The sequence below is a fragment of the Protomyctophum bolini genome (genome assembly GCF_963924005.1).
Source record: "Protomyctophum bolini genome assembly, chromosome: 3".
Taxonomy (NCBI): domain Eukaryota; kingdom Metazoa; phylum Chordata; class Actinopteri; order Myctophiformes; family Myctophidae; genus Protomyctophum; species Protomyctophum bolini.
The window spans coordinates 3,973,238-3,987,503 of NC_137864.1; the positions used below are offsets into that span (position 1 = coordinate 3,973,238).

General features: G+C 44.1%; 1 protein-coding gene across 2 annotated transcripts in view; it reads right to left on the reverse strand.

Annotated features, from left to right (window-relative positions):
- Positions 1-8,912: 8,912 nt before the first annotated feature.
- Positions 8,913-14,266, reverse strand: part of vps54 (VPS54 subunit of GARP complex) — a 31,891-nt gene continuing 26,537 nt past the window's right edge. For both annotated transcript variants that reach the window (XM_080757551.1, XM_080757550.1), the window contains exons 20-23: positions 13,600-13,680; positions 13,121-13,228; positions 12,867-12,961; positions 8,913-11,114 (exon numbers count right to left, since the gene is read on the reverse strand). In XM_080757551.1, the coding sequence (XP_080613677.1) occupies positions 11,009-11,114; positions 12,867-12,961; positions 13,121-13,228; positions 13,600-13,680 (390 nt within the window). In that variant the 3' untranslated portion in view covers positions 8,913-11,008. The remainder of the gene's footprint in view (positions 11,115-12,866; positions 12,962-13,120; positions 13,229-13,599; positions 13,681-14,266) is intronic.

Genomic DNA, 14,266 nt, shown 5'->3' on the forward strand with positions numbered 1-14,266 from the left:
TTGTTTCAGACTAGTACAGCCTCTCAACCAGTCCAGTCAGTGGACCACCAGTGGTCATTGAGGAGGGGGTTCCAGGTGGGCTGAGGAGGTGGTCCCCGCAGCTAAATGATGGAGAGTTGGCATGGGCCAACTTGGATCTTTAGACTAGACTAGAGGGTGTGAAATGAAACCAAATGGATTGTATTTGACAGTCTTAAGGAGTTAAATTATTGTTGTTAAACGTCTGTATTAGTTCATTTACAAGAAGTCTATAGACAATTAGAGAATGTAGAATGATTGTTATTTTGATCAACGTTTGCCTGTGGCCTGTGGCATCAATACAGAGGCTGGACAGAGGCAAAATCTCATCAAATGGTACGGTTCATGGCTCAAATGCTGAATAAAAAATGGACCTTCATAATGAAAAAGGTTGAACCCACTGGGTTATTATGGAGACAGACTGAAGAAAAGAGCAGTTGTGTTCTGCAGACTGTCAAACTGGTTCCCTCCTCCTCTCTAATCTCCGTCCCCCTCCCCCCCAATAACAACCCACCACCACGCCTGGCTGACTGCATGCAAATATTAAACAACCAAAACAAAGAGGCCCAACAACATATTATAACCGTTAACGTCTGTTAAAGTCCTGCAGTGACAACTTGTTTCTCCCTCTCTCTCCCCCACACACCATGCACCAGTATCAACGCCAGGTCTGGCTGCATGGGTTTCATTGATTGAATACTTTATTAACCTTGTTCAAAAGGTAACATGTTATGCAATGATGCTAAAAGGATATAGCACCAAAAAACCCTGAGGACCTTGTTTCCATTGTGGTCCTGTATAATGTAAATGTATTATTCAATACATTTATATATTATAGTCACATACAGTACAGACACCCTAGGCTACAATGCAAGAGATGACCTGGACCATGGATGGACACGCTGGAAAAAAAACCAAATCATGAATTGAAATGGGGGTTCATGGCCTATACTCTACTTGTGTGTCAAACTGGGGGTCCTTGAAATGAAAAAGGTTGAGAATCACCGTCCCCACACATTGTCCCCGTGCACACTCCCTCTCTCGTTCTCTCTGTCTGTCTCTCTCTCTCTCTTCCTCCTCTCTTTTGCCCTTTCACTTTATTCTCTGTCATTCTAGCTGTATAATTGGGTTCTGCTCATCTTCAATTCCACATGGCTAGAGCTATTCACCAGATGACAGTCCACTGTTTGTCTTTTAGTGGAAGGAGGAGGAGGAGGAGGAGGTGCAGAGAGGAAGGGGACACAATGTGTAAAGGTGTGGATTGGAACAGAGAGAGAGAGAGAGAGAGAGAGAGAGAGAGAGGAGAGAAAAATGTTTAATCAGAGGAAGAAGAAAGAGCGAGACAAAAACAACGACCAATGGGGAAGCCACGGAAAGGCACGTGACAGCGTGAGTCAGAATAATGTGTTGCCATGCATGCATGCAGGGAACATTATCTATCTATCTATATCTATCTATCCTTTGTCTGTCTGTCTGTCTGTCTGTCTGTCTGTCTGTCTGTCTGTCTGTCTGTCTCGGCTGAACTGTGAAAACACATTGTTCAGTATTTTCTCCAGCACAGATTCCTGTCTCCACCCCCACCCACCCCCACCAACCCCCACCCCAGGCCTGTGTGTGTAGCCCCTAGTGATAGCATACCGTGACACTGCAATGTACGACGGCTTAGGTGAAAGGCCACTCCTGTGAAAACGTTCACCAGTTCAGTGCACGCACGCACGCACGCACGCACGCACTACATATATACTGGCGATAGGCCCTTCTCACCACATTCAAACCCCAACTGTAAACTCTCACATGCATCATCCTCTGTTGTTCCCTAACCGCAATTCTATCCCTTTAAAAAAACCCAACTTACAGTAAGTTCTAACCCCAAACAGACCATTTGAAAATGTCGTAATGTCCTGACTCTGGTAGGCTGTAATGCACAGACACACACACACACACACACACACACACACACACACACACACACACACACACACACACACACACACACACACACACACACACACACACACACACACACACACACACACACACACACACACACACACAGTAGTGTACAAGTTGTAAACATTATTAGTCATATTGTCGGATGGAAACCTCATAGGTCCAGGATTCAAATTCAAAAGCTCGAAACGTGACACACAGTGAGACATTTAAGCTAAAAGGATACCACAAAAAAAGTCCCGGAGACTTGTTTCCATTGTGGTCCTATATGCATTCAATTCATCAACATAGCATCAGCATATAGTATATGAATACACAATAATACATGTAATCAACAACATGTACAAACGACATGAGGCAAAACGGTTGGGAACCATTGAATTACGGCAGCGCACCAGTCCAACCAGCCAGAGAACTCTTTCAGGCTGGTTCCTATATACAATATTTCATGGCTCTGCCAGGGTTTCTGGGTTGAGGTGAAGAAGAGTGCTGAGCAAGCCTGCATTGCTCACACACACACACACACACACACACACACACACACACACACACACACACACACACACACACACACACACACACACACACACACACACACACACACACACACACACACACACACACACACACACACACACACACACACCCACACAGCTAAAATAGAAGCGCATGCTCTGCTGTGTATAGGATGGTGCCGAGCAGAACTAGGTCAGTACAGGACGGACAGGAAGGAGGGCCATTGTCCCGAGGTTTCACACCGCAGGCCAAAACAACACCACTGCTAATGTCCGAATAAGAGAAGACACCGCGCCAGCTTGTGCCCTGACCTTAACCCCTCGCTTAGTCACTTCCCACCTCTTGTTGGAGGTTGTTTGTTGCCCCCCCCCCCCTTCCATCCTCTCCACCCGGTTCCTTCCCTCTTCCTCCCCTGAGAACCAATTATGTTCTGACTCTGACCATGCAGCCAGAGTAGAACTCTGTTCTGACTCTGACCATGCAGCCAGAGTAGAACTCTGTTCTGACTCTGACCATGCAGCCAGAGTAGAACTCTGTTCTGACTCTGACCATGCAGCCAGTAGAACTCTGTTCTGACTCTGACCATGCAGCCAGTAGAACTCTGTTCTGACTCTGACCATGCAGCCAGTAGAACTCTGTTCTGACTCTGACCATGCAGCCAGTATAGAACTCTGTTCTGACTCTGACCATGCAGCCAGTAGAACTCTGTTCTGACTCTGACCATGCAGCCAGTAGAACTCTGCTCTGACTCTGACCATGCAGCCAGTATAGAACTCTGTTCTGACTCTGACCATGCAGCCAGTAGAACTCTGTTCTGACTCTGACCATCCAGTAGAACTCTGTTCTGACTCTGACCATGCAGCCAGTAGAACTCTGTTCTGACTCTGACTCTGACCATGCAGCCAGTAGAACTCTGTTCTGACTCTGACTCTGACCATGCAGCCAGTAGAACTCTGTTCTGACTCTGACCATGCAGCCAGAGTAGAACTCTGTTCTGACTCTGACTCTGACCATGCAGCCAGTAGAACTCTGCTCTGACTCTGACCATGCAGCCAGAGTAGAACTCTGTTCTGACTCTGACCATGCAGCCAGTAGAACTCTGTTCTGACTCTGACCATGCAGCCAGAGTAGAACTCTGTTCTGACTCTGACCATGCAGCCAGTAGAACTCTGTTCTGACTCTGACTCTGACCATGCAGCCAGTAGAACTCTGTTCTGACTCTGACTCTGACCATGCAGCCAGTAGAACTCTGTTCTGACTCTGACCATGCAGCCAGAGTAGAACTCTGCTCTGACTCTGACCATGCAGCCAGTATAGAACTCTGTTCTGGAACGTGTAGAGCAGCGGTTCTTTTGCATGTCAAGGAACCCCAAATTGATATATCTTGGCCACGGACGGTCCCCCACCTGGAAAGGGACTCCGAGAAGAGAAGATTTCTGTTTTTTTTAAAAAATGATTTAAAACTGTCCAAACATTTTTCGATATTGTTCATTTTCTTTTTGTAATTGTACAAGTTTGCATGCAGCGTCCTCTAGAAAGCAGACACATGACATGGCCATTAGCCTATACTTTGTTCTCAAGTCACTCCTCTCATGTCCTTTTAACACAGAAAGAGCATTTTCCCTCAGGCTGTCAAAGCATTGAACTGCCTGGTCAACTGTCTTTAACCTACAAATACAACAAAACGCATATAAGTGGTATTGGACAATATCTTTGCACAAACGTTTGGATTGTACATAGAATTGTGTTACAGCCTAGGCTATTTGATTACTCTTGTTTGCACATTTCTTTTTGGGTTCAACATACATACATACATTTAGTATACATGTACATTAGTATCATACTTCAGTAGCAAAGGTGCAATTTTGAATTGTATCCTACATGTTATGCTACACACTTATTAGGTTTACTCTACACTTCATAACTTACTGTATAGTTACTATAGTATACTAGTTATTATTACTACTAGTAGTGCTTTATTTGCATTATAACTTTTAGTACCTTACTTGTATTTTTGTATTGTACAAATGGTCCATTTGGTTATATACAGTACACTCTCCGAGATATAATAGATACATGAACACTGAGGGTTTTACGGTGTTGTCCATGTTTAGAGTTACATGTAGCTGTGTAGCATCTCCCCTGGATGTCCCCTTGAATATCAGTGAGACAGTGATAAGGGCCAAGGTTACAAACTTTATACAAAGCAAAGAACCGTTTTAGTCCAGACTGAAAATGAAGCATTAGTAACTTGAGCATTCATGAAGCTGGGATTGAACATGTTCAATTATTTATAGTTGTACTGATCATCCTTCTAAATGTCTTTCCTGAGCTCAGACATTTTCCCCAACGGCACACCAGATAGAATTCAATCTGAGAGTCTGGCTTGATGAAAAGGGAAAACATTAACACTTGGAAATCAAAACCGGACCCTGTGTGTCAAGAATCAAATGAAGGTTCATGTGTACTACAGCTCATGTACAGTATTCAATCAGCAAAATGTTCAGCTTTACATACTTGACAACTCAAAATCACAAAATCTGTCATATGCTGTTTCTCACTCGGGTGCCCTGTTGTACAGCAATGTTTCTTGTGTGTGTGTGTGTGTATGTGTGTGTGTGTGTGTGTGTGTGTGTGTGTGTGTGTGTGTGTGTGTGTGTGTGTGTGTGTGTACGTGTGCATGTGCATGCGTGCGTGTGTCCCTTTGAGATTTCAGTGAGCTAAAAATGGACCTGATGATGGGCAAAGTGAATCGGGGCTGTCGGTCGGTGTGCAGAGAGAAGTAACCTACTTTCTGCACCGTCTGTAAAAAAGACAAATCTTTTCAAAGATCCAGCTTCAACATTACTAGAATACTGTGTTGTTCCTAAATGTACCTCTGTGATCCTTCTCTCTCTCTATCTCTCTCTCTCTCTCGTCGCACGCACGCACGCACACACAGTTATACCAGTAATACCAGTAAGACGCGACCTCGGCCGTGCACACATCTGCCTTGTTGACGGCAGACTGCTGGGCTTTTTACAGAATTAATTCTGTACTGGCCATATAAGAAGCAGTTCTTGAGTGAACAGGGTTTGATGAGGTCAGATCAACATATGGAATGTCAGAACAGATCAGCTCCATATGGAGATCTAAGGGTGGTAGCGGGGACATTCTCTTGAGTGTACAGGGTTTGATGAGGGCCCAGGTAGGGCCGGGCCTTCATTTTCGGGCCTGTTGAGAACTCTGGTTTTCGTCGGCTGCCGGGTGCGGCTGCACTAATAACTTTGGGGCAGGCCCGTCTAGAGTTTGAAGGGACGGGTATAAGTCAAAAGGAAGACATCGAAAAGGAAGGATGGATGGGGTTAGGATCAACATATGGAATGTCAGAACAGGTTCTAAACGTGTGAGGTCAGATGTAAAGTTGCTGGCCAATATTGATGACATCAGGGATCTCCATATATGGGCTTAACTGCGACAGCAGGTCGCATTTACTATCAGGGATATCCATCCCTGATGATGTCACATGATGTCAGGATGACCTGGGCACCATATAGGCCTATGGGGGCTTGCCTGGGGTGACCAACCAACCAACCAACCAACCCACACACTGACGGGAAATGCTAGATTCCATAGTTAACTGCGACCTGCGGTCGCAAAAGAAGTATAAGTGCACAATTTCATGAACGCAGAAATACTTTTAAAATGTGTACATTGGAATAGACACTATGGCATTAGGAGACCACTATAGTATAGTCGTTCAACAACTACTTTTTATTTTCAAGGACCAACTCCGAGAGTGTAGCCTAAATAATGGAACCAAATACCCTGGCGTGTCCATTTCATTTGCACACCGAGTTACGGACCTGCCTTCAAGGGACCCTGAAGGTCCCTTAACCCACTTTGAGAACCACACTGCACCACTAGTATACATTTAGGACTATAGGTTGTTATGTTGCCTTCACAGATTGATTGATGATTGAATTTGTATTCAGTTTGTAGAATGGGTACGGTTCGAACGAAAGTATACAGCTCAATAAAAACTGCTACGAGGATAAAACCCGAAAAAGCTCGGAGAATCGTTTATATCAGGGTCCTCCAGTACTTGCAGATACAAAGCTATACACAGCATCTTTGTCAAACTGGTCAGGCTACTACTGGGCCTCAACCTCCGAACCCACCTCACCCCTGCCCACTTTGACAGGCTGGAATAGCTTAGGGTTGACGACAGAGTACAGCATCTTGCAGTGGGTCTGGTCCACAAGATTCGATGCACCACCTTAAGATACCCATGTACCGGTCTAAATACTTCCTTAATGTCAATGAAGTCCACACCCACAACACCAGAGGTAGTTCAACAAACCATGTGCAACCGAGATTCGGCACAAACAAGGGACTAAATTCATTTCACTCCTATGCCAAAAAAATGTGGAACGCCCTACCAATTATCATTGATACATGTGACTCCCTTGATTCCTTCAAAACCACTCTCGAAGGGCTGCAATTCGAAACTGGCCCCCGTAAAATCTGAATCCACCACCCACCCCTTTTCCCCCTTTTTTTTATACCTCCTTTATGGTGATTTCCAGTTTTTTGGCTATATATAGTAGTGTATATTTGTACATCTCTAAATGTTATAATGAATTGAAAACGGTGGACCCTATTGTAAACAAGTGTAATGCTTTATGGTGTCGTCCACTCACAGTTAACAGTTCTTGTATTGAGTTGTGCTTGAAATGTACTGTAATTCTGCAAACTGTTAATAAATACTTCAATCAATCGATCAAGCTGAAGTCGAAACCAGCTCAACCTTTTGTAGCAGCTACGTTGTATGTTCATGTCAATGACCGGCTTACTTTGAAAACATAATGGTAGCCTGTATCTTTCTAGCTGCCAGTGTGCGTTTCCGGTAATATCATTGTCCGCTCACTTTGTACACCTGTGTGGTAAAAATAAAATGTTGATGGAAATGTCCATCAAAAGCCAGCATGACTATACCTGCGGCAACATACACCACACATGCTCACATATATACACACATGTACCATACACACAGACACACACACACACACACACACACACACACACACGCATGGACTGCCAATCCTCTTTCTTCTACTGTGCTGCGGCAGGATTTCTGCAGGTTGCCATGGTAACAAGCAATAGTAGGGTGAGGTTTTGATGGAACAAAAAGGCCAGGCTAGTGATGATGATACATCAGATCAGCTCACTGAAAACACTCGGATATCGCTCACTGGGAAGCAAATAATGGCACAGATTCTATCCGTTACTGTACAGGTAATTGTCAGCTAATGCCCTTTAATGTCAAGAACCTCCCAAAATGGGGGACCCCCCCCCCCCACCCCATCTGAAAAGGGTTCAATTATATTGATTTTATTTCACATTATATTGCTAAATTGTACTAACTTCAGAATATTTCTTTTACCAACATGAAATGTTTAAAATTACAACTTTTCAATGGAGCTGTGCTGGAAACGCCACATGTCCACCCTCTGCTGGTGGAACACTGCATGCGCGTATAGATGCTGAATAGTCTACATTTTATTTTCTACAATAGTACAGATTTGTTATAGTCCAGACTGTATGCATGCACGCGCACACACACTTTATTTTCTACAACAGTATAGATTTTCTTATAGTCCAGACTGTACACACACACACACACACACACACCTTGAGACTAGCATGACACAGGGCTCCGTCATCCAGTTTGTTGTTTATTCAGAAAGGTTTTGCAGGATTCAAGACATTTTAAAATCTCAGGCATGCTGTCAAGATTGGGTTGTCTCTCGCCTCACTTTTCCCAGCTCTATAAGAGCCACAATGAAGGCCACTCTCTCTCTCTCTCTCTCTCTCTCTCTCACACACACACACACACACACACACGCTCACACACACGTTCACACACACATACAGGTAAAATAGGCACTCTAACAGTACACTGTTGCAGATGGGTCAGATGTGTGTAGTCTTTGACAGTTTATCAAAAGTAGGCACTTTTGAAGTAGACAGTACTGTAATTACTTGGTGACGCTCCGTTCTAATAATGGGTCATCTCCGTGCCTGAGGAGGAGTCACACAGTGCAGGGCTGGAGGTTTAAAAAAAAAAACGACAACAACTTGGGGTATGACGAGTATTTGGGTCGGAGCTTGGCTTAAAAGTCAAGACATGTAATTGTCATGCATATTACAAATACAGTAGGTATAAGGCCAAGTTGAGAATAGTTCCATCACAGGCAGTGGCTGTGGAACCGGAAGGGGTTTCCAGTTAGATCACCCATGGCTGTCCCCCCCCTTGCATGTCTTCGCCCGCCATTTGTGTGTGAATGCACATTGTCAAGTGCTTTGGATAAAAGTCGCCAAAGAAAGACCATTACGTTGCCGTCGGGCAGAAAACCTATTATCTCTATATTTTAACGTCAATTAAATTGTCAATTAGCCCTGTAAGTGATCATACTGCAGCGTTGCACACAAGCATCAAACGTATAGATCTGCTACTTTTGTCAGTTTCTAATTTGAATCCTGTAAAAGTAACCGTTTTGGACTTCATATGAGGTTTCCACCCGTCAATTGTCATGCTTATTGCACGAGCTCAAATCACAAGATAAACGAGAGCGTTTTACATGTTCTTTAAAACCTCTTCTCTGGGTTATAGTTGACATTACTTGTGTAGTTTTTCAGGAGAACTTTGTGCCAACGAGATCTCCCGTTTTCGCTCTGCACTAAATATCTAAATATCTGTAGCCATTCTACAACACATAGGCAATGTGTTGTGAGCTTGTAGATCTGCTATTTTTCCACAGTTTTCACATTAATGACAAGCCAAGGACAACGTATCTCAAGTAAAATGTGAAGATCTTTGTTCCAAAATGATCTCAAACACATTATACTACTTTATGGTTATTTAAAAAAGGACAGTAAACGGAGTTCCGGAATCCAGATAAGAGAAAATGTAACATTTTAAACAGACTGGATCCACTATTCTTATCCCCCAAAAATGGATGTGTAATGTTAAACTCTGCAATGTGTAACTGAGCTCGTATCATGCCTGTGAAGACGGAATTCTTGATCAATTTGGGGGCGAAAGAGATAGAAATCTGAAAATTGATTCAGTGCAAATAATGCCGATCTGAACTCTGATTAACAGGATCCGCTGAAATTCATTCAGATGTAAGAAATTGCAGTGATGATTTTTCCTAAAAAAAAAAACATTTTGACATCTTAATAAATCCGCATGTGAAACCTTTTGGCGCCCCGAGTACAACAGAACGCCTCGAGACCGAAAAACATAATAAATTATCCCGCCGTCGCTTATATCGTATATCATTTACAACATGATCCGCTTCCCTCTAAAAAAAGAAAAAGAAAAAAGAAAATATCGATCATAATTTAGTTATTGATTTTAGTGTCCTATAGTTTTGAATTGCACACAGTGAGGTGAGGTTGACAGCAGTTTGAACAGGAGGCACGGTTTGTGCATGTCCCCAAGAGTCTTTCAGACGAGAGGCGTTTTCAGAAGCCGCTCCCACAACCATAAGCCACCCCCCCCCCCCCCCCCCCCCCAACGCCACACTTGTGCACATGTTGAGTTTGGTCCCACAATGTCACTGGGATCTCTCTCTCTCTATCGCTCTCTCTCTCTCTCTCTCTGTCTCTCTCTCTTTAGAGCATTGGTTCTGAAAGTGGGGTGTAGCCAGGGGCCCCCTGGCAGCAAAATGATTGATAGTTAAGGAACCATGTGGGCCCTTACAGGCTCTCAGACCCCCCTTTTCCAACCGGTTCAGTTCTTTTTGGTTCTTAGTCCATGAGCCAGAGCTCCAAAATTGGTGGGAAAAACTAGACCTATATTAGCTTTTTCATATTTTCGATTATTTTGCATATTTTCCTACATAATGCCTCATTTGCATTTAAAAAAAAATGTAAAATTAGTAATACAATAAATCATTGTCGCAACTTTGGAAGTTTCATGGTGATAACAATCCAATATAGGTATGGTTTTGCTGCACTCAATTCATAATTAACGTTCCAATTTTGGAGCTCAGGCTCATGGACTAAAAAACCTAAAAAGAACTGAACCATTGGTTGGAACCAACCGGTGGAAAAGGGGCCTGAGTGTACAGCTGGAACCAAATGGACTCATAAGACCGGCCCATTTGGTTGCATCTGTACACTCTCAGAATTATGGGGGGTGGGGGGGGGGGTCCGTTACCGTAATGCATATGAAAAAAAGGGGGGGGGGGGGGGGTTCCTTGAAATAAAATAAAGTTTGAAAACCCCTGCTTTTTAGAGCCAGTCCTCCAACAACCCTTGGGTTCCCAGCAGCCAGTGTCCTCGTGGGGCGTTTTGGGCTGAGCATAAGTGGTCCCTGGGTTTGGTTGGGAAGGTTCGAGCGATAGTAGTGGCTTGTCTCTCTCTCTCTCTCTCTCTCTCTCTCTCTGAACGTGGTCTGTTGTTCCCCTCCCAGTGTGGCACGGCACCGCGCCGTCATGGTGTGCCCCCCGACCCAACCAACAACCCCCTTCCATCACCTCTTCTGTTCCCAGATCTCTGCCATGTTCAGGTCCAGTTTCTCCAGGGTGCGCAGCGCCTGCACATTCTCCACGTAGAAGGCCACGTCCGCCCCCACCAGCCTGGACAACAGCAGCAGCAGCAGCAGCACATGGGGCATGGATGGATGTTAGAAATACATGTGAAATACGATGGAAACAACCCAAGGACCTTTTTGTTATACTTACAGCTTTAAGGTCATTACACACTGGCGAATTAGCGACGCGATGCGAATAAGCGATCTGAAAATGCGAAATATTTGCCCGGCGAATTTATTCGCGTTTGCCTATACACCGTACACATCTATGCGACGCGTATTGTGCGATTATAGCTCCTCTCCTCTCCCTCCTCCTCTCCTCTCCTCTCCTCCCCCTCCCGCTTTGCTTTGGTATCCTTTCTTTAATAACCCCGTATCCAGTACTTCACAGATGGAGGGGTCCAATTAATTCGTACCGGCCCACATAGGTATACAATTGGTACCGGCCGCGCCCGTGCATGTGGGCATATATTCCGGTTATAAAGTCTTTATTTTCGGGTCAAAAACGGGTCTGCACAGCAGAAATAGCCTAGTGCAAATCTTACCTTTTTGATGAGCCTGTTCACTGGTCATTTTAACTTTTTTCAATATTGGCATATTGCCTATGGTAAATACCATAATAACATCAACACGTCAATTTGACTTGAACAACCAATGTCAATTTGAAGCTATGATTCCCTGCTGAGAGAGAGAGAGAGAGACGCGTCTCTCTCGCTCTCTCGCACGTTAAAGAGAGAGGGGGGGGGGGGGGGGGGGTCGTGTTTGCATCAAGCTAAGCGTACGTTCGTTCAATATAAATGACTAGCCCTGGACGGGCTTACAGCGAGAGACACATTAGCCACATATGGGTCCAGGGCTAATGTGACAGAGCCACATGATCGCCTGCCCTATTTGAGGCGTTTTTATTCATTTCTCTTCCCCGTGGCCGGCGGCCCAACGGACGGTTCGCGACCGGGCCGTGAGCCGCTCTGCGGAACCACGGGGGTGTTGCAGTTCGCCTGCGAATATCTGCAAAATTCGACACCAGCGCGAACAAATAAAGAGCGAAAACTGTCGCTTTTTCGCACATTCGCCACTGATGTGGAGGCTTGCATTGACTTAAAAAAAAATGCGAATTATTCGCGTCGCCAATTCGCCAGTGTGTAATGACCTTTAATGTATTGCTGTACTACGTGCCCTTTACATTTCTGACTAATAAAGTATTCAATCAATCAACATAGCCAAGATGGAGGCGCAACAGGTGATTGAACAAATAGATTTAAAAAAGGTAGGGTAAGAGACATTGTTTTGGTCAAAACAAAGAGTTTTAAAGCAAGGTTAAAGCACTATTCTGATAGTAATCATTGCCATAGCGTTTGTTCAGTAACAGTGGTCACCCCCACCCCCTCCCATCTCTTTAACCCATTTTGGGCAGGAACCCCTTTTGTGTTAGCATCATGTTATGCTTTAGCTATTGAAAAATAGCAGATCTACAAGCTCGTAGCGCGCCACCGAGTGGCGCGCTACGAGCTTGTAGGTCTGCTATTTTTGAAAAACCGAAGAACGACTGACATAGAAACATAGCTTTTTCAGAAAACTGTCAGGAATCGTAGAAGACATTTTTAGAATCTGATCTCAGGTCAAAATGGGTTTTAATAAACAGAAAATATATTTTCAGGTGGGTTGCAAATTTCTTCCATAGAAACTTCTACGGAATCAACTGTAATGTGTATGCATGTGTGTGTGTGTGTGTGTGTGTGTGCGAGCGCACACGCGTGTGGGTCTACTACATCAAACGACAGTAAATCCTGGATCGTACCCGTGCTGTGGGCCTCCGTTATTCACCACACCGAGCCGTGCCAACTGCCTCTTAAGGTGCATTTTATAACTCGCGTTGATCCTCAGGAATAGCATCTGCACAAAAGGAAGAAAAACAGAAGAAAAAAACAATGCTTATTTTCACTGCGCGACATGCTTCCATATAGAAGACATCCCTGGCTTCTATGGAATCTAAATCATGACTGAAATGAGAACTTGAATCCATGATTCCATGTGATGATGATGTGTTTGAACCTGTGTTTGTTCCTCAGGTAACAGTTCATAGAGAGCTTCGTGCATCTTGGCCATCTGTTTGCAGACGTTACGGAAGCAGGCAGAGGGCATGGGGGCCTTCACTTCATACTGTTGAGACGACACACACACACACACACACACACTAGAGGTCACACTTAACACAAGTTTGCTATAGAACTCAACTGCGACTGCCCACTATCCCAATTCTTGCATTTGATGTGTCGATCAATTGATTTTGTTTTGTTTTTGTAAAGCAACGTCCTACTGAGGTCATACTAGTCGACTAGTATGATCTCTAGTTTGTAACTAAAGGGTCATACAAAAGCATCAAGTACGAGCTTGTAGATATGCTACTTTTTTATCCTAAATAGTAGCGGTTTTGGACATATGAGGTTCCCAGTTCCCACCCGATGAAGGGATAAATGCTGTAATAAAACCTTTTAATAAAACCTACAGAGCCATGGTTGATGTGAACGTACCTTTGATAGAACCTTCTCAAACAGGCTGTCCATGATGGCTACCAGCTTGGCTGAGATCTCTGCTATGTGATCATTGTAGTCCTGCAAGGAACACAACAACACAGGTGCAACAGTTACCAGAACTAATAATAATTAAAAAAAAGATCACTAATCGATAATCCAATAAACTAGTTGACTACTAATCGATGACAATAGAGCGTCGCAGTCCCTCCCCCCATTTCTTAAATTCTTTATTTAACCCATTCTGACCTGAGATCAGATTCATACGAGGTTTCCACTGGACACACACTGGGTCTGATGAACCCATTCTGACCTGAGATCAGATTCTAAAAATGTCAGTCGTTCTTCGATTTTTCAAAAATAGCAGACCTACAAGCTCGTATCGCGCCACTCGGTGGCGCGATACGAGCTTGTAGATCTGCTATTTTTCAATAGCTAAAGCATAACATGATGCTAACACCAAAATGGGTGCCCGGTCAGAATGGGTTAAAGACCTTATAAGCGTCGTACGAAGCCAACTCTTGTCGTGACAAATCATGTCAACAAACACAATCTTTCGGGCCAAACAAAGAATTAGAAAGTAGAAAAAAACGGCAGGTTACAACACTTTCTTTTGTTGTTTTTCTTCTTTGTTTGGTCCAAAATATTGTGTGTCGTCATGATTTGT